The 19,955-nt window shown below is 37.6% G+C and overlaps 1 protein-coding gene across 4 annotated transcripts; it reads left to right on the top strand.

Moving 5' to 3' along the window:
• The first annotated feature begins 22 nt into the window (after positions 1-22).
• ZBTB49 (zinc finger and BTB domain containing 49) lies at positions 23-18,221 on the top strand. Of its 4 annotated transcripts, none has more exons than XM_071808573.1 (8): positions 23-110; positions 1,385-1,497; positions 3,623-4,728; positions 10,189-10,235; positions 13,757-13,830; positions 14,524-14,606; positions 14,701-14,862; positions 16,866-18,221. In XM_071808573.1, the coding sequence occupies exons 2-8, from the start codon at positions 1,427-1,429 to the stop codon at positions 17,534-17,536; spliced, it is 2,214 nt and encodes a 737-aa protein (XP_071664674.1). In that variant the 5' UTR covers positions 23-110; positions 1,385-1,426; the 3' UTR covers positions 17,537-18,221. The 4 variants fall into 4 exon arrangements, with proteins under 4 accessions (XP_071664674.1, XP_065693137.1, XP_071664675.1 ...); XM_065837065.2 differs by having other exon boundaries at positions 1,324-1,497; XM_071808574.1 differs by having other exon boundaries at positions 27-110; positions 1,388-1,497.
• The last annotated feature ends 1,734 nt before the right edge of the window (positions 18,222-19,955 follow it).

Raw genomic sequence — 19,955 nt, 5'->3', positions numbered from 1 at the left:
CGCCCCGCGCGCCCCGCGGAAGCGGAAGCGGCTGGGCCGAGGCCGGTGATGGGACCGGGGTTGCCGCCGGGCGGCCGCGCGGGGATGGCGCTGGGAGGTGGCCGGAGCCGGTAAGCGCCGAGTTCAGCAGGGCCGGCTCCTTCCTCTCGGCCGCCCTGCCCGCCTCTGCCAGTCGGTGCCGCCACGTTGCTCCCGCTGAGGGCGGTGTGGCGGCCGCGTTCTCTCGCCGCGGCTGTTGGCGCTCGGCCCGCCCTGAGCCCCGTCCCCATGCGGCAGCGGCTGCTCGGGCCCCGCTGCGGCCCCCCCGCCCGGCTCTGCTCCATCTGCCGTGTCTCCGCGCCTTCCCGGGCAGAGCCAGCCCTCCCCTCGGCGCCCGCTCCTCTGAGGCGAACCCTCCGTGCTGCACCGAGCCTGAGCTTTAGGCTCTGGGGAGCCTGAAATGGCAGCTCAGCTGTAAATAGTGACCGTGTTGCTAGGGCTCCTCTTGCTCGGGAGCAGCTCGGGCTGTTTGCCCTCTCCGCTGGGAGACTGGCATCTGCTGGCTGAGAGTCTGACTTCACAGGTTGTAAAAGTACTTACAAGATGCTGTGGTGGGAAAGATACACAAAGGAAGTGGTTGTCTGGCAAACAGATGTGACTTCTTTATTTTAAAGCCTAGTAACAGGCACGATAAGAATAAATAGGAAAGTACAATATAATATTGCCGACCTTAAGACAACAGGAGGCTGCGAATCACAGAGTAACAGAATAAATTAAAGTGTGGAGCCTTTAGTGCTCATGAGAATTGAGAATGTGGGCAACCACTTTCTTATGTTTAATCCAAGGTGTTTTTTCTGCTTCATTTGTTAGTTAGAAGACTAGAAGTTCTAATTGCCCTGATAGTTGGAATTTTGCTTTCATATTTACAAGTGTGCAGGGGAGGAGTTCCATCTTTCTTCCAAAAAAAGGAAGTATGGAATTGAATGTAAACGTATTGTGTGGGAATGTTACTTGTCTTCCCTTCAACCTGTTCAAGGAAGTGATTTTTTGTTCTGGAGTTCAGTTTATTGGCAGCACTGTTAGCAAATTTTGCCGATGCCTTTTCTTGTAAGCAAAACATCATTAACGTCAATATTCCTTATGTATATTGCTGTATTTTTACTGTTGAGCAATACTGTGACTCATCTTTAATCAGGGAAATGTCATTAGATCTCGCATTGCAGGTGTAAGCTGAAGTCTGATTCCTTTGGGAGCTATAACAAACTGCAAAAATATTCTTTATATTCTAAATTCGTTTTGCAATATAATATTTAAAATTCTTATTAGCATTTTATTTCATTGTAGGTAATTTAAGTGAGTTTCTAGCATGGACACTGTTGCTAGCCATAGTTGTCATCTTCTCCAGCAGCTACATGAACAGCGCATTCAGGGTCTTCTCTGTGACTGCATGCTGGTGGTAAAAGGTGTCTGCTTCAAAGCACACAAAAATGTACTAGCTGCTTTCAGTCAATATTTCAGGTATGTGAAAGAAAATTCTTCTATTAAAAAAGTGAACTGAATGCTGTTGGTTGAGGTTTTCTCTGAGAAGAGTATTTTTTCTCGTAGTTGCAGACTAAGTAATTGTTGGAGTGTTTGGCAAAAATTTAAATTGTTTGTCCACAGATAAACCTGTATGAAGTGTTTAATCTGATTAAGGACTGTGACCATCCTAATTTATTTTTTAGATATCCATAGTTAACTACTATGCTCTTTGAGTTTGGCGTTTTCTTGATCCTTACTTGCTTACAGCGCCTCATATAATGGGTTCTGGCGTGAACCAGCATTCATTATTTCAGTATGAAAAGATAACTATTTACAAAAGCATAGTAGAGTATGTGAACAGAGCCAGATAAGGGATATAATTGATGAAACAATTCACGTGGTCCATTTCCAGATAATGTGAATTGTTTCACTCATTATATATTCAAAATAACCTATAACCTATAGGTTATTGTAGAACAGATTCTCAGAGAGACAACATCTGTGTTTTGAAGTATACATGTAGCCCATGAAGCCTCATCACTGGTTTTATTCCCCTCTGCATAGACCTCATTGATCCTCCAAATTTTGGGGGATGCTGGATCACCCAACTTAGTGTTTTATGTTAGTTATGAGTAAGCTGTTAGATCTAGCAGTTGTTAGACCTTCTTGCAACATCTATAGCTTGCCTACCAATTCTTATCTAAGAAAATTATTTTTATGCTATGACTGAGGGAAAAAAGAAGACAGGTTGTTTTTCCTTGTCTCCTCTAGTGTTTTAATCCTGACACTGAAATGAAATTATGCTCAAAGACTGAAATTTTTAAAGTAGCTAAAAATAAGTAAGTTATATATATATCTATATATAGAGAGAGATATATATAATTTGGATTCTTAACCCAGGTCTGTTCATTGTAGTTCTGGTTTTAATTTAGATAGTATGGGCCGGATTTATTAAATAATTTGGATGTGAGCACTGGCTTCAGAGTAGCATGTAAGTATGAGGATAGGACAACTTAAGTATGGAGATGCGTCTGAAACTCTGCATTCCTAAAGTTTAAGCCTAGACTCTCATATGCTTGAGATTCAGAGCTCATTGATATTATACCCACCTTTAAACAAAACCTAATTTGAGAGTTAATCCACGGAGAGGAATCATCAAGTTCAGGGCATTTCCTAGTGTAGGAAAACAGCTACATAGGAGTGACCTGATGCCATTTATGTATCATCATTTACTGTGAGAGTATCCAGGTTAGAAACTCGAGGGTTTAATGGAAGGGTGTGAAGCTGCTGACTGAGGCAGAGTACTTAATCTAGAACTGGTTATGGATGTGAAGAACTACAGCTCTGATCCTAAGAATACTTTACATCAACTAGTAAGAAGTCTTAGGAATTTAGACACCTTAATGATGATTCAGTGGGTATTGGTTGGATGGCTGTTTTAAGCTCTTGTACCTGTACTCTTCATTATCCTTTTACTTGGTTCTAATCCAGTACAAGTAAAAATAAATTCTTTTGGGTAAGAGAGGATAGATTGAAAATAATGCCATCTTCTTGTTTGCTATTATAATCTTCTCAAATACTTGTGGAGAAAGAATTAATAATAATAACTTCAAAGTTTACTGATAAAGTTTGATGGACAAGCTCAGTTTCCAGTAAAGAACAGTTTAGCTGACTTTGAGGTCTGTCTGCTTCTTTTTACTAGAAAATTTCTCATGTCCTGTTTTAGTTGTCATGATGGAATGAGAAACACCATTCTGAGTTAACAGATTTTTGCAAATAGTCCATAAACACACCACTGCACCTAATACATAAAGAACATTGGATAGAAAACTACAGGTATAGGGTGTGACTTCAAAACATGAAAAATACAGACAATTAAAGTTATATAAAGAATTGTTTGCTTTGATTTATACTTTAAGTATACTAGCCTAGAACTAATATGTAAGACAATTGAGCAGTTTTGAGATGTTTGTCTTCAAAATCACAGCAATCTAGATAAGACCTTGTAGCATAAATTGTTGTTTCATGCCAGACAGTCTGTTTGAGGTGTATGTGTATATTTTTATAAAAGTGTTTGTGAATTACTCATGTTTGTGTTTGAATATTTGCCTTATTTTATCAGGACCCTATTCCAGAATTCTTCAGGCCAGAAGAATGATGTTTTTCACTTGGACATTAAAAATGTAGGTGGGATAGGCCAGATCTTGGACTTCATGTACACCTCTCACCTGGATCTTAGCCAGGACAATGTACAGGCTATGCTGGATATTGCGCAGTGTCTCCAAGTGCAAAATGTGCTGAACATTTGCCACACCTTTTTAAAATCTTCTACAGCTGTAGGGCAAACAGCCAGCATGCCTTGTAATAGCGTATTTTCACTGCAGAATACTTTGACTGCAGATGCTGGCTGTGCCAGTGATGGTTATGGAACAAACCTATTGCATGAATGCTCATCTGACACACAAGCTAATAAAGTCTTGGCTGACCACCATTCTCATGCATCGCAGTCTGTTAATGTTCATGCGCCCTCAGATGATGTACAGAAACAACCACAAGATTCCTTAGACGGCACCTGCACAGAGCTTCCATTTAAACAACCAAACTACTATTATAAACTACGCAACTTTTACAGTAAACAGTTCTATAAGCAAAATGCTTGCTCTAATAATGAAAGAGTGGCAGAACAATCCTATTCGTACAACACATCTACAGAAATAAACACAGTAGAGAGTAACTCGTGTACTGTCAATCACTCGGAGTGTCTTCTGGAAACCTCTGATCATTTACCATCAAACTTTCTGGTTCAGTCTGTTAACGAAGCTGCTGCAGACCAAGATGCAGAAAGCACGCTTATGCAGCCCACCAAGCAGATGCGGCTGAAAAAGGCAATACACCTCAAAAAGTTAAATTTTCTAAGATCTCAAAAATCTGCAGAGGAGTCACCTGAGCCTAAAAGGGATGAGCGTAGAATAACAGGAGTAATTGAAACTGTGAATGAAACTACCATGGACATGACGAATGTTAGAGTTACTGAAGAAAAAGAAGCTGAAGATATAGTGAATTCTGAGAATTTTGAACAAACTGTTGAAATGGAAAGACCTCAAGGTCCTTTGGAACAAGAAGGGCAATCACAGACTCTTCAGTCGCAGAGGCAATATACTTGTGAATTATGTGGGAAGGCTTTCAAACATCCAAGCAATTTGGAGCTCCATAAAAGGTCTCATACAGGTACAGGTATCAATAACTTGGTCTGCAGACCAAATATTTCAGTTAAAGAGCATGTCTTGTATCTCTTGATTCAGAGATGCTGGATAAGGGTCTACTTTCAAAAGGTGGTGGTTTTGTGATGTGTTTGTTGTTTTGTTGTTGTTGATGTTTTTTTAAATTGATAATCATACAGGAATAAAGACTGTAAAACTGAGTTTAGCTGAGAGTTGTATTAAGATTTCTCCTTCATATTTTTTTAGGGTTGTTTTTCAAAGAATGTTGCATGATACTTCAATGAAATTTTTATTTTTTTCTTGCATTTAGAAGAGGCATTTCTAGTCAGTTTGTCAGATGGCCCAGAAGTCCAAGACAGATAACAATGAAAAGCATAAATGGATAGTGGGAAATACTACAACTGTTTCAGACAACCTCATTTCTCTCTAGTCAATATATTCCTTGTAAGATGCCAGCGATTACAGCTTGGTGGTCACTTCTTTTTAACCTGTAGAAGCATGCTCTATAATTAATTTATATATTTTTTTTTCTAGCGTGAACGCTTTTCATTGTGTTTACCTATAAAGTAACACTCTTGCAGACAAGTAGGCTGCAGACTGAATGGGAATTTTGAATTAATTTACTTTGTTTTAAAAACTCACAGGTAATACTATTTTTAAACCTAGCATAGATTTATTTCTAAGTATCTTTTTATTCGAGTGAAAAACAAGGCCCAGTCTAACTTTGAATCAACTCGTTTGTCTGTTCAGTTTGACCAGCATGTGCTGTTGTATTTCCACAACTTTAGATATGTTTTTTTAAGAGTTTTTAAGAATTACTTGTCCTGGTTTTGTTAAAAAGTTTCTCTTTTAGTGAATTTGCCTGTCACCTAAGCCTTCGTATTAGCTGCATTTTTCTGAAAAGCCAGATACATGTTTTGGTAGATGTAGCAATGGTATGCAAGGTCATTGATAAGAATGGATGATAATGGATGCACATCTCGTGAGAGGGGCAACGAGAAACAGGTGACCAAAAAACAAGACCTAGTCTAACTTTGAATCAACTCATTTGTCTGTTCAGTTTAACCAGCATGTGCTATTATATTTCCACAACTTTAGATATGGTTTTTAAGAGTTTTTAAGAATTACCTTAGCTAGTCAGGTAACAGCACTGATTCCAGGTCCTTGAGACGGCTTTATTCCTGATTAAGCTGTTGAGTATTTTTTGCCTTTTCCCTGTATTGTGTACAGATATACAATATACAAATGCATCTCTCTCAAAAAAGGGTTGCAGTAGCTTTGCAAGGTTATTTGTGTTTCCGTTAATTAATTTCTTTTTATTTGAGGTCTGTGTATCTACACGTGCTTCCACTCCACTTAAGCTCTGGTAAACGTTGTTCCACGTTTCACAACACTGCCTGATATGAACTAACTTTTTACATTGTGTAAGAAAAGTGATCCTAGACTTGGTTTTGTTGTTGCTGTTCTGCTGTACTAGTCTGCGTATACATTGGATTCAGGAATTCTGTGCTGCTTTTCATATAATGTTGTTCCAGTAGTTTTAAAAAAATTCCAGACTTGAATGCTGATTAATGTGGCATTGACATTCTTCTATAGATGTGCTAAACTGATAAGTTTAAGTTTAACAAATATATGCACATGAAAGAAGGATGAAAAAAAATGAGGCAAGAATATGACTAATTATGCCTGTTAATTATGCATGTTAATTTGTTTTTAAATATCCAACTAGTCTGAAAAGAGTACTGGAAAATTGCAGTGGACAGTGAATAGAATGTTAATACAGGAAAGATCTGTAGCTGAAGGTACGAGGCACATCTATATCATCAATATTAGGTATACTGGTAGCTAAGTAATGCCAGTATATTCTAAAAGCCATTTCCATTCATCTGCCACTTCAGAAAGCACAGCAAATTGCTAGCTAACCAATCTTATTGAAAAACATTTATTTTCTAGAACCGAGCAAAGGGGTTATCACGCATTTAAGTATTACAGCGCTTACTGAAAGCCCTCCAAATCTGGTTTTGCTGAAGAGGTGAAGGAAGCAAGTTACTGAAATGCACCTTTCACAATGGCAAGCCGGTTTTTAACCCACAAATGACAACTCTCTCAACATAAGTGCTGTGGTGGCCTGGTTGTCGAGGAAGAGCACATGTGAAATTCTCTGTCCACGAACACTAGGAACTGCTAAAGAATTTACAGGTTAACATGGCTGCATTGATGAGTTGTCTGTGTGAAGGACAGGCATAGTGTGTTCAACGCAAGTCGTTGTGTTGGATTGTCTAGCTATTTTAATTGTATCACTAGCAGATATTTGAAGGAACCTCTAAACAGAGCTTATTGCATTGACTTGATTGATTTTGACTTGACTGTTTTGTAATTTTTTTTAATTAAATTGACCTGTCTGAAAAAAAAAAGGGACCAAATATCTCTCTCTCTTAAACAGTCCTTACCTATCCAGTAATATCCAGTGTTTTCTTTTTTGGGTTTTTAAAACATCTCAACCCCACTCCCCAAGCCCTGTGGACAACAGGAGCAGAGTCACACTGTCATGCAATACACTGTTGTTTCTCAACCTTTTCCTTCTGAGCTTTGCTTGAGCAAGTTGCTGGTGTTCCATGCTTTAGTGGGTCCTGTTCTTCACCTTTGTGGTCTCTTCAGGAACACTGCTTCTGCCTTCATGCCTTTCTCCTCTGGAGCTGACACACCACTGCTTTGATCCCACTACTGTGTATTTCACTTCTTGCAGAGTACTGAACAAGAAGGATACAACAGAAGATAGGAAGCACAAGGCAGTTCCCTGGATGTTTGTTTAAGCATTGTCTTAATTGTAGTCCAATTATTACTTTTCCCTAAATTTTATCTGTTACTGTTGATCCAGCCATGGTCTTTGAGGAGATCAGTGTTCTCAGATAAGGTTTTTTTCATTTGGAATTTAATGACAGTCATAGAATCATGGAATAATTTAGATTAGGATGGACCTCTGGAGGTCATCCAGTCCAATCCTCTGCTGAAGGCAGGTCAAATTAGATTTGGTTGTTTTGCTCATGACCTTATGTGGTCAAATTTCTGATATATTCAAGGACAGAGATTCCACAAGTTCTTCAGGAAACCAGAGCCAGTATTTAGCCACCCTCAGGGGTAAAAGATTCTTTTCCTATGTATAATGGGAATTTCTCATGATCTAACTTGTGTCTGTCAGCTCTTGTCCTGTCACTGGGTACCTTCAAGAACAACCTGGTGCCATCTGTCTTCCCATTAGATGTAGACAGCAGTACCGTTTCCAGTTTGCCTTAAGGCTCCAGATATGGTCTCACCAGTGATAGGTAGAGAAGAATCATCTTCAGCTTGCTAGATACACTCTCACTGAAATGCCCTAGGAAGCGATTAGCCTCACCTTACCTGAGGGATGCTACAATGCTGTGAGTAATTTAGTATTTCTGCTAGAATTCATTCTTGGAATAGGCTGCTTGATATGCCCAGTGGTTTGGAGTTTCATGCAGGTGCAGAATTGTTCTCCAAAAACTAATCTGATGTTTCTTTTCAAGCAAAACTTTATTTTATCTTTATCATGGGGGAAAAGAAAACCTCCATCTCTTTGTACATCAGTACAGTTATAATGAGGCTGCATGGAGCCTACAACAATAGTTTTGAGCAATTTGAGCCTCCAACTCCCTTCCTCTCCCTCTAGTTATTTCAGGGTGGATTTCTGTCCAGATAATAATCTTTGTGTCAACAGTAACTTTTTTTTTGTTGTAGGTAATTTCTGCAGAAATTGCTACTGGTGTTTTTTATCCTCTATTTCAAATTACCTTGATGTTTTTACAGTTGCCGGAAGACTTCCCAATTGCCACAGATCTGGCTCCCCATTGGTTTCACTTTTATTTGTGTTGTCAGTACCGAAATTTTTAGTCTTTTGCAAATTTGAAGCCATAATGAAATCAAGCCTCAGTGCTCTTTATAGATGAGTTATTGGGTTCTTAATTTTTTATCTTCAATTGAATAAATCTTTCTTGAAACTGCCATAGTATTTCCATTCTGCATTAAGTAGAAAAAGTACATTTAGCCTCAGGTTGTCAGAATAACTGCAAGATTACTGTCTGTGAAGCCACATAACTGTATGTTTACTCTGTGCTTTAAAATCTAAGATAATTGCATTTAGTCCTTGATCCTGAAATCTGTTGAAAGAACATGACCTGTATTTGGCAACAGGGAAGGAAGATGGAACCTCAGCACACAGATGTTGTAGGTGTTGCTCATAACACTTCCAAGGATGGAGGAAGAATACTGATGTAGAGAGTACTTGCTGGAAGAAAAGGCTACAAATAGCCAAGAGGCGTTCCATAAAATCAGGAAAACTATAATTAAAAAATAAATAAAAATCTTTAGACAGATTTTGAATCAGCACTAAGATAAAACTCAGTGTAAGATCTCTTTTTCCTTCTGGAAATATCTGCATTCAAAATCATGAAGATTTATGCTAGTTCTTTTGCTTCTCTGAGCCTGGGGGCCGGATTATATATGTCTTTCGAAAGAACAGTTAGGCTCATGAAAATATCTTTAGAAGTCTGACTCTCATTGAATTCAGTGGTATATGAGCATTATTATTGTTTTAAAAATTTTAGGGGATGCAAGAGATTTTTGTCAGCAGCGTAAAATCTAGGAAACCAAGAAATACACAGGGGAAAAAATTACCTTTATGAAAAATTGTAGAGGAGAAAAAGTGGTTAGAAAAATATATTTGACTCAAATTAACAACTAGAGAATTGAAGTATTATGCAGTCACATTCTAGATTGAGAGTCAAGTTATTTGGAAAAGCTGAAGTGGACTGCACTAGTTTCTTACTAAAGCTGTTCATATGTTTTTGGAGATTCAAGAACACCAGTTTTGCAAGTATAAACTCAGAATTTTGGAGCAAAATACTTGTGTTAATTATCACATACTCTTATATACAATGAGAATTTAAAGACATATGTATTTGCTGGAAGTGAATGCCTATGTGCTGATCAGAGATGTATGGTACATGTTGAACAGAGAAAACAGAATCCTTCCAAATTAGCTTCTCTGTGTTCCTTATTCTTTTTATGAGTGGACCCTTGTGTGTGGAAAAACTGGTGCGTTTTCTTAGGACCTTGTCCTCTGTTGTGTTCCTCCTGGAGGTATGGTACCCCTTTCATTTGGAAAAAAACCAGTATTTGTTAAAAAATTGTAAAATATTCCTGTATGTATCAGAATTCTTCTACCTATTCAATTTGAAAGATAAATTCTCTTTCTGAGCAAGTCTGCCTTATGAGCTAATGACAAATGCTGTACTTCCCCCTGGAATTCCCCTTATATACATGGGTAAGTGTCCTTTTGGGGATATTTTTACTCTTACATTACATGTTTTAAAAGGAAGTGTAGCAATTTAAAACATTGTATTTTATTGCAACTACTAGAAGTTCTATGTTCTGTTTCTTCTCCTTTTAGGTGAGAAACCTTTTGAATGTAACATTTGTGGGAAACACTTCTCACAGGTGGGAATATTTTATATTATGGTACTTGCATTTGAAAATTAAATGCATCTGTGTTGATTCTAAAAATAAACTTGGTTTAAAGTCTATAAATTAGATTTTTTTTTTTTTGTTCAAAGACAGACTTGACTTCAGGGATAAAGGATTGAAATGTCTTATTTAAAGATAACATGTTAAATGGTTTAGATTTCTTTGATACGTTTCGTACCTTTGATCCTGTCTGCTCTCAGTGGATTTGTTATGTATTTTACCTTCAGATGAGTGTTTTAACTATACAGACCCACAACTATATTTGCAATACAGAGAACATTCGCCTGCAGATTGTGCTTTTGCATTATGCTTAGGGATATGTTTGGAATAGCATTTTTACCGTATCTGAAAAGAAATACAGGTTAGAATTGTATGTAATGTTGTGTTTACAATACAGTTTCATCTTCCTGAATGGCTTCAATTATTAAGCAGATTTTTTTGAGTCAGTTTCCTTCTGCAGAGAAGAACAACACAGTCTGTCTGAAGTGACAAAACTCAGCTATGATTAAAAAAAACTCTTCTGAAATTCCGTACTTACATATGGGGCCTAAGCTTCAGCTGTCTTCATTTGCCGTCCAGTGCTTGTTTGCTGTTCTGGGTACAACAATTCATTTGTATTTCTACAAATTTGGTGCCTAGCTGTCTCACGTTTCTGAAATGTCTGTTTCTTTTCTTGGTTGGAATATGTGCACTTAAGCACAGGACACAATAGACAGGTGCGTAATTTTATGCTAAGATTAAATAATAATTATTTGGTTTGTTTTTTTTTATGGTTTAAGGATTAGAATTATGTGGTCTTTGTCCACCCACCCACCCACCAGTGCTTGCACTTCTCTTGCTGCAGTTTTGTAATCCACCAGTGGGACTTCTTTGGCCCATGAATCTGATGCAGTTCCATCTGTTACTAAATATGAATGTAACACTGCATCAAGTGTGCGATACTGTTTCATCATGCTTATCAAGCATTTGAGTAAAACTGGATCTGTTTATTAGGCAAAGAACGTATGTTTTCCTTCATTTTGATGGCTCAGCTTCTCATTATTAAAAGAAAAAAGTGAATATTTCCAAATTCCATTAAGAATACTTTTGGCAAATAGAGTGGTATTCTGTACCAGTAATGTACATTACTGTACATTACTTCCCGCGGGGGAAGCGAGAATAAAGAAGCTTCAGACACTCCTAGTGTATGACAGGCATGACAGACTCCTCATGCAACATGCATTGCTGCTCTTCCATTAAAAACAAACAAACAAAAACCCCAACAAAACTGGAAATTTCTGCATTTTAATTAAACACTCTTAGCTTCTCTTCTCTCGCCATCACCTCACTTGCCTGAGGTACGGGTAGATGAATACTGATGGATAAATACCTGCACATCCAGAGTATGAGCCGTAGCATTCAGCTTGTGTGCTGCGGTTCTCACTGCTCATAAAAGAGGACTTGCATTCTTCTGAGGTACTTGCTTTGGAGTAGTACCAGAAAGTAAGATGCAAGGGCAATTACTATCTACGTTTTGCTTAAAAGACCATCTTCAATCTTGTTCTTGATCTTCTCAGTCTGCAAGGACAGAAATAGTAATGCTTTTCCTATGTAAGCCTTATGTTATGTGCTTTTGAGACTGTGCACTGGTGGTGCCTGGTAGTATGTCTGCTCCTGCTGAATGTGACTGATGTGTGTTGGAATGTGACACAGACAATGAAGAAGGTAGTGAAAACTGACATAGGAATTCATGATCTTGAACAAATAACCATAAATGTGTTTGACTTCTGGAGGAAAAGGTTCCTTTTGTACTTCCAGACCTGCATCTTTGCTCACCACTAGTAGACAACTTGTTGCTATTTCATCCTTCTCTGGTTGGTGACTCAGGGTATTGTGTTTTAGCTCCTGCCTCCTTCTGCGCAGCTTCTTTTGGGAGACCATATGCATTAGTTCCTTCACTTTAAAAGCACTCTAGGTACAAACAGGGCAAGTCTAGCGTATCTCTCTAGTCTCCACATTTGTGAGGAGGTATGCAATCAGTATCAGTAAGAGGATCCTTCTGAGCATTTTATTACTTTCACTGAAATGGTAGCAAAAGTCCTCTTATGCTTTTTCATTAGGATGGCATATTATGCCTTAAACAATGCTGGGTACCACCTGAAATCTTAGGAAAAATACAAGTTACTGATGTTTTTAACTTTTTTTTTTTTGCTGTCAGTACAGTTAATAACGTTTGCCCTCATTAGGAGGAAGTGACAGAGGCTTGTAATAAGGAAATGGATCTACCTGCTACTTTGACTAAAATATACCTATATGGGAACTATTTCAGAATAATTGTTGCACTTCAAATTCACCCTCTTGTCTTTGCCCAGAATAACTTTCAAATGCCTATGATACGGTTTGTTTTGTGACATGGATAAAGGTTCTGTCTTCTGTATGCTTCTCTCAAATGCACCTGTGCATAAAATCCTTTGTCTTTGCAAAGCACAAATTACTCCATGGAGAAGTCGGTTTAGTCCTGTCTTTCCTAATACCTCTGGATGGATTTCAGCATTATAAAGTTTGGCCTGAGAGAACAGTGATTCAGTCAAACTGTTGTCTGAAAAACTTCACAAGGGTTAAAGGAGGCTCTTGGGCTTCAAACGGCGATCCATTGGATGTTGTCCTCTGTGGCTGTTTGTGTGTCTGCATTACTTTAGTGCTGGTATATTATAAGCTGTGATTACAGTGGTTGATCATCACAGGTAATTTATTATCTAAAGGAGTTGGAAGAAGTTACTGGTGGGTCTTATTTTTGTTATCTTACTGTGATGAAGGAGGACAAGATAATTTTTGCATCCCCAGTTTTCTTTCCTGATTGAAAGGACTTAATGTTTCTTTAGTGTACTTAGATAAAACCAGGCAGTTATACATCAAAGAGAACAGACGGGTTAAAAACTGACTGTGGAAATATGCACAATATATGGAACATCTGCAGCTCTTCTGTCCAAACTTGCTGTATCTTGTGGTTTGAGAACTGGAGTCTCAGTGGATTGGCCATTCAGGAGAACCAGTGGCTTAAAAAAAAAAGTTGGAATGAGTAAGATGGTTTTGTGTAGTCATTATCTGGTTTGCCTGCTAGACTGGCATGATTTTTACAGGATTGAGAAAGGAAAGATATGTAATTAAAATTAGTTACCAGGAATCCTATTTGTTAATTTCTGTACTTCTTGTGTTTTGTTTTGATATCAGTAAATATTTATAGGTTTTGAGCACTTGGCTCTCTTTTATGGATTGAAAAATGTTTACCCTATTCTTTTTAGCCTCCTGATAGGTGAATTCAGACATCCTGATGTAGCAATATTTTATTTGTAGAACAGGGAAAATGAGACTAACATGAACCATATTACTAGTAAGTTTTCACTGCCTTAGAATTGGGAATAAAAAGCCACTCTCATAGTTCCCATAATTGTCCTTTTATTTGTATACAACAAAAGAATAGCTGAATTTAAATGTTTAAATTGTTGTCCCTTCAGGCTGGTAATCTCCAAACACATTTACGTCGACATTCTGGCGAAAAGCCATACATTTGTGAAATCTGTGGGAAAAGGTGAGTAGAATTGTTCATCTTGGTAAAGTTAACATGATTAAACTTGTTCATGATAAGCTAAGGCAGCATGCTGCTTAATTTTGTTTAAAAGACTGATGGGATTAAAATGCAAGTGTCTTGCTGCAAGCCTCAACAATAAGATAAACATGTTACCACATACATAGTCTGTGGTCTTAATTTTAGGTGTATTGGTATCTTCAGTTAAGGATATACTCTTATGTGTATTTTGAACAGTGTGAGTCACAATAAGTCATGCTGGTTTGTACCTTTCCCTCACATTTCTTTTCATTATTTGGTTATATAATTTCCGTTACAGTTTATGGAAATTATAAAGTATGCAAAATTTGACAAATTTATGCAAAGCGTTAAATGTTTCTGCCTTCTGCTAAAAGATGACAGAAGATACGCTAATTTAGGAGTAGCATTTGTACTTAAACTAAGTGAAATGCAGAATAAATTAGTAGCATTAATGGTGAAAGGGGTTTCTTTTTTGTTTGTTTGTTTTCATAAATGTAGTTGGACATTGCCAGTTTCAAAATGTTTTTCTTAAATGCATCCATTTATCTGTCTTTTAGAATCTAATCTTTGTTCAGCACATCAGGCACTCATTATAGTTGGTTTTCCCGTGATACTCATTTTAGGAGAGTAAGGGACTTATAAAGACAGTAATTGGGTTTCTGTATTCTGTTACAGATTTGCTGCTTCTGGTGATGTTCAACGCCATATTATTATTCATTCTGGAGAAAAGCCTCATCTGTGTGATATCTGTGGCAGAGGTATGCAAGAACCAAAGTTTCTGCCTCTGAAGTTTTTTGATTGAAATGAGAGGATTCTATTTGATCTCAGTATCTGTCGTTTTTTTTTTTCTAGGGTTCAGTAACTTCAGTAATTTAAAGGAGCACAAAAAGACCCATACCGCAGACAAAGTGTTCACCTGTGATGAATGTGGGAAGTCATTCAACATGCAACGGAAATTAGTAAAGCACAGAATTAGGCATACTGGAGAGAGACCATACAGCTGTTCCGCATGTGGTAAGGTTTACTGTGCATAGCTTGATTGTGTCTTTGCTTTTAAAATTATAACTAACAGTTCCTATGTCAGCAGAATAGCAATTAACTGAAATTATTTCAAATTGGAATACAATGTTGTGGAAGTTTTTCACAAAATCTTCTGTCTTGCATACTTCATAGTCTTTCATTTGATGTATTAAACTCCTTTAGCTGCTGTAAATAAGTTTAAAAAGTGCATTTCAGTTGAGGAATAGAGAAAGGAAATAAGAGGAATCAGCACTGGTTGTGTACATGGTTGCTAGAGAAGTACTGATACTAGCTGCTTCAAAAATTGATTTATTTTCAATATAGTCCTTTCTGATGAAGAACTAGGTTGGGCATCACCTGGCTATCCATAGATTTTCTTTTTCTCCTCTTTTTGCTCTCCCCCCAATTGAATACTGTTCAGATTTAACTGCATTCAACCATAGTGTTGACAGTAACAACCTTTTGCTACCTTGCTTCAACCTCTGGAATAAAATCAAAACTTGATCAATGCTTCATACCAGAGAACGCCTGTTTTCAAAATCTGCTCAGTAGGTCATACTTCTGGGCAGTCTGAAAATTGCTTTTAGATCAATGATTCATCCTTGTATAACGTCGTTCTCAGAAACTGCGTTGTCTATCCTTACCTCACATGTTATTTAGCATCTTGCATACTACTTACTTTTCTGCCCTTAAGTGCTTTTTTTGGTATTATTTCATTCATGTTCTGAGGAATCAGCTTTGGAGGAGAGTAGCTCCATATGATAATGTCCAGCTGCAGTATGTTTTATTTATAGTGTCTTGAGGCACAAGAAGAGCTAAAATTATCTGGAGGTCTTGCATCAGAGGGAGGAAATATAGACATGCATGATATGAAAGAATAAACAAACAGTTGTTTTGCTGTCATTAAAATAGGCTTATTTTCGTCTTCTAGTGGCCTTTTGGTTATTTTTCATTTCAGCCAGGTCAGCTTGTACTGAGAAGGCAAAAAATGTGCAAAGAGGATCTGATCAGGCTTTAAGAAATCGTTCATATTATGCAAAAAATCCACATGTTGTTCCAGTAATTTGTGATTTTACTGTTAATGGCTTTTCTGAAGAGAAATCTGGGTAGTAGAATGAAATGTATGATGCCAAAAATTGAGCCTGCAGTTTTATTGGGCTTTTAGATAACACAGTTCCTTTTACTTGTTCATTCCACACAAAATAATCTTTAACCTAAGTAAAATGAGATAAAATCACAAATAGGTACCAGCTTATTTCTGCTGTCCTGAAGAAGGTGAAGTGTCTGAATCATGTAGCAATTCTGGAAATTAACGCTCTCTTGTTCTGCTTGTTCTTCTACACTTTGCCCTGGGTCAGCATCAGACACTTTTTCCTTTGCAGTGTGGTATTTGAGCTTGTTTGAGCCTGTGGTTCTGAAAGTAGGGAAACATTTAAACATTTTATTGGTATTCTAATATACACAGTAATAAAAAATTGTAGTTTTGATGTATTCTCTGTCAAGAATATAAAAAAAATGGACTGCTGCATCATGTTACCTCAAAGTTAACAAAAAAGTGAACTTTGTCAGCACTTTAAGAACAGTTCCTTGGTAATGAACAGTTACTTTCTATGATGCAGTTCTCACTGGAGGAATATACTTAGAAGCTTATCAGCGCACTTTTTCCAGACAGATGAATTAAATAGTTTATTTTTTTTTCTCCACAAAGATTGATACAAACTGCAAGCACTCAAAGCTTTCAAATAATAATGGATATTCCTGTCTCTGGAGACAAAAACTAAAGCCCTGGGAAACACAATTTAGAAAATCGGATCAAGAGGAAGAAACAAGTCATTGAATTGTAAAAATAGATGGAACTTGTTTGAACCTGTTCTAGATAAACAAAGTAGCACAGCTGGGACATACCATACATTATCACTTGATATTTTCTCTAATTAAAACATGCTTATGCACTTGTGTTAAGAACAAAATCTAAATAAATCTCTTCTGTCTTGTAGGGAAATGCTTTGCAGGCTCTGGTGACCTGCGTAGACATGTAAGGACTCACACAGGAGAAAAACCCTATACCTGTGAAACTTGTAACAAATGCTTCACTCGCTCTGCTGTTCTACGACGACATAAGAAGATGCATTGTAAAGCCACTGATGAAGGCCCAAACACGCTGGATGAATTTACTCAAGGGATTGATACTGATCTTGACAAATCTCAGAGTTCTGACTCTTTTGGCCAAGAAATGTCTCTTACATTGTTACCAGTGTCTGTTAAATTTCCCATTCGTCCAACTGCAAATTCAACGGAATTTGATCGTTCTGCGGATTCCTACTGTAAATTGCGATCAATGATTCAGCACCATGACTCAGCAAACCATCAGAAACTGAGTGTGGGTTCTGCTAAACTCCCAAAAGCTCTGACACAACAAACTCCACCACCACCACCATATGCTTATGCAGAAGTAGATGTATCTTCTACAGAAGAACCCTTACAGTCTGATAATATTCCCACAATTCGTTCTTCTGTGGTTAGCTTGGACAGTCATTGTAATGATCCCCTGAGCAGTCGAACGTCATCTGTTGCGTACAAGAATAATGAAGGACCATTCTTCTCCAGCATGACCCTCTGGGGTTTAGCTATGAAGACCTTGCAGAATGAGAGTGAATTAGAACAATGAGGGCTCAGGTGACTGTGTCAAAGCTTCTTAGAGGCATTTCATGCTGAAGCGATTTTGATTGCACTGCAGCATAGAGAAGTCAGAGCCAGGTTTTAAGCCAACTACTTTGGGTGCTGATAGAAATCAAGATACGCAAGCCCAGAACCCACTGTAGGCTGTCTTTACACTGCTGCTCAGCAAAGTTCAAATCTAGTTTCAAGGACCCTTGTTGTTCTGTGACTGCACTGTGTAGCTTGTGTGTTGCCAGGATTTACTGAAATTTACCATTTACTAAATTTACCATTTAACTTGGTATTTTTTACCTGATACTGGATGGAAGGATGGCCCAGTGTCTAACTTCACGATATAGGTGCAATTCAAGTATGCGTCATCAGAGTTGTATAAGGGTGTAGATATGTAAAGAGGAAAATATTTAACAAATCCTTAGTGAACCTGAGTTTCAGTAGTGGCTTTCTTACCAGTAGGATCATTGGTTTACATGACTTGAGTATTGTGATATTAAATTTAAATGTTAAATACTGGACAATATTTGTGATAGTGCAAAGTAACTGTTATATTTAGAAACTTTATTTTTTTACAATAAAAGCTTTTTTTAGTATTTTATAAACTATTTTGCACAGCAGATTATTTGTACAATGAAAACCAAGATCAGGAAATGTGAATAAAGGGAAGTTGTTTTACATTATATCTTAATTGCTTAATGTGTTTTGTCTTTTTATGGAAGATTTTCAGTAACATAATTCCATCTGTTCCAGGTATCTTTACAGTGCTAATGGGGATACCACCACAAGAAGAGCTGCACTATAAAAATACGCAATCAATACACCAGTAGATTGTCTTGATTTTCGGTGATTAATGTAAAACATTGGCTAATTAATGAAACTAATAGACTCTTACAGGATAGAAACTTTGCTTAGAGGCCTTTTTCTGCTTTGGTGCTTTGAATAATTGTGTTTATTTTCAGTATAGATCCGTTGCTGCATTTCAAACTGCTCGCTACAGTCACGTGCGTTTTACTGGCCTAACATTTTCCAACCTATCAAAATGTCTTAGCAGTGTGTTGTCAAGCTTTATGCTAAAACATTCCTTAGATACTGTAGTTCCTGAAAAGAAAATATCCTTGTGCTAACCTTTTGTGAAGTTCATTCACAGGCTGGACAGTATGTTTGAAGTACATACTTCTTATTTCCTATAAGGAATCTCAGTGTTCACCACTAGCAGGGCAGCTGTGAGTACTGGTATCTCTAGTCTTATAGGATAAGACTGCAAGACTTCAGAGTTGCACTTGCATGAAAAATGGTCCATTTATTTGACACTATCACATAAAACCCCCAAGCATCTGGTTATATCCAAATTTTAGTTGTGTGAAGAAGCAGTTTTGTAGGCTGAGAAGTAGATGTCAGTGATTTGCAACAACTAACAAGACCTGGTATCACTGCTATTTTAATAACACTGCTGTACCTCTCCTGAAAAAAAAATAGTGTTTGTGCAAAACTAGTAGCTGGAACTGTTGTGTAATTTATATGTAATGTCACATTTTCCTGGTATTAGAAAGTATATTTTCACTTATATCCCACTATAAAGCACAAAAATTCAAATATAACTGGCTAGTTCTTGGTAGAACAAGACTTAGTTTTGCCAGAACAGAAATGTAGACCACAGGTGCTTACAGTTCAGTGCTTGCATTCTGTGGAAGTTCAGAGGCTGGAAAATGTAGTATTTTTCACATTTTTTTAAGTGCTCACCACTACCCCCCACCCCAGAATTCAAAACTAGCTGTTCAATTTCTTATGGTGTCAACACAATGCATTGCAATTTGTGGCTTCCCTTCCTTTACTTGGGCACTGTACTTCCCTGCTTCTAACTCGTTTCAACCCACAATGAGAAAGATAAATTGCTGGCCAGATCATAGCACTCCTTAAAGCAAAAGGGGCAGAACATTACACCGTCTATGTAGGTCTTGAAACATAAACATTTTCCTCAGTTCTCATTTAATGTTATGAAAACTTTTTCTCACTACATTGACAGAGTAGTTAAAAAAATCGAAATCACCAAGGAGCAAATTGGGAGATTTTTTCATGTTCTTTTGTTGTACATGTACAAGGAAACTAAAATGCCTATATTTTCCCAGCCAATTAAGTCAAAACAAGCTTTTGCTGTGCCTAATTCTAAGAGTAGCAGATAGGCCAGCAGAACACAGTCTCGGATACGATTAAGCAGGGAACACTTTGTATATCTGAACCATTAGCAATTCTCTCATTAATTTTCTTTTACATGATTTGCTGCTGAGCGCTGCAGATCTTTGTGGAAATTGTCCACATGCTATTCAACAATCCATGTGTCACGGTTGTCCCTGACCATGTGTGCTCATGCTTGGTCTCACCTCTGCTTTCCTTGCACTAGTGCCTAAGGCAAAATG

This window comes from Patagioenas fasciata, chromosome 4 (assembly GCF_037038585.1).
Source record: "Patagioenas fasciata isolate bPatFas1 chromosome 4, bPatFas1.hap1, whole genome shotgun sequence".
NCBI classification, from domain to species: domain Eukaryota; kingdom Metazoa; phylum Chordata; class Aves; order Columbiformes; family Columbidae; genus Patagioenas; species Patagioenas fasciata.
The sequence above is the reverse complement of the archived record's forward strand: the minus strand, read 5'-3'. Positions and strand labels throughout refer to the sequence as shown.

Coding starts and splice junctions, on each gene's coding strand:
- ZBTB49 (XM_065837065.2), top strand. CDS start 1,346: ATGGACACTGTTGCTAGCCATAGTTGTCATCTTCTCCAGCAGCTACAT. Junction 1,498..3,622: donor GCTTTCAGTCAATATTTCAG/GTATGTGAAAGA, acceptor TTATTTTATCAG/GACCCTATTCCAGAATTCTT. Junction 4,729..10,188: donor CCATAAAAGGTCTCATACAG/GTACAGGTATCA, acceptor TTCTCCTTTTAG/GTGAGAAACCTTTTGAATGT.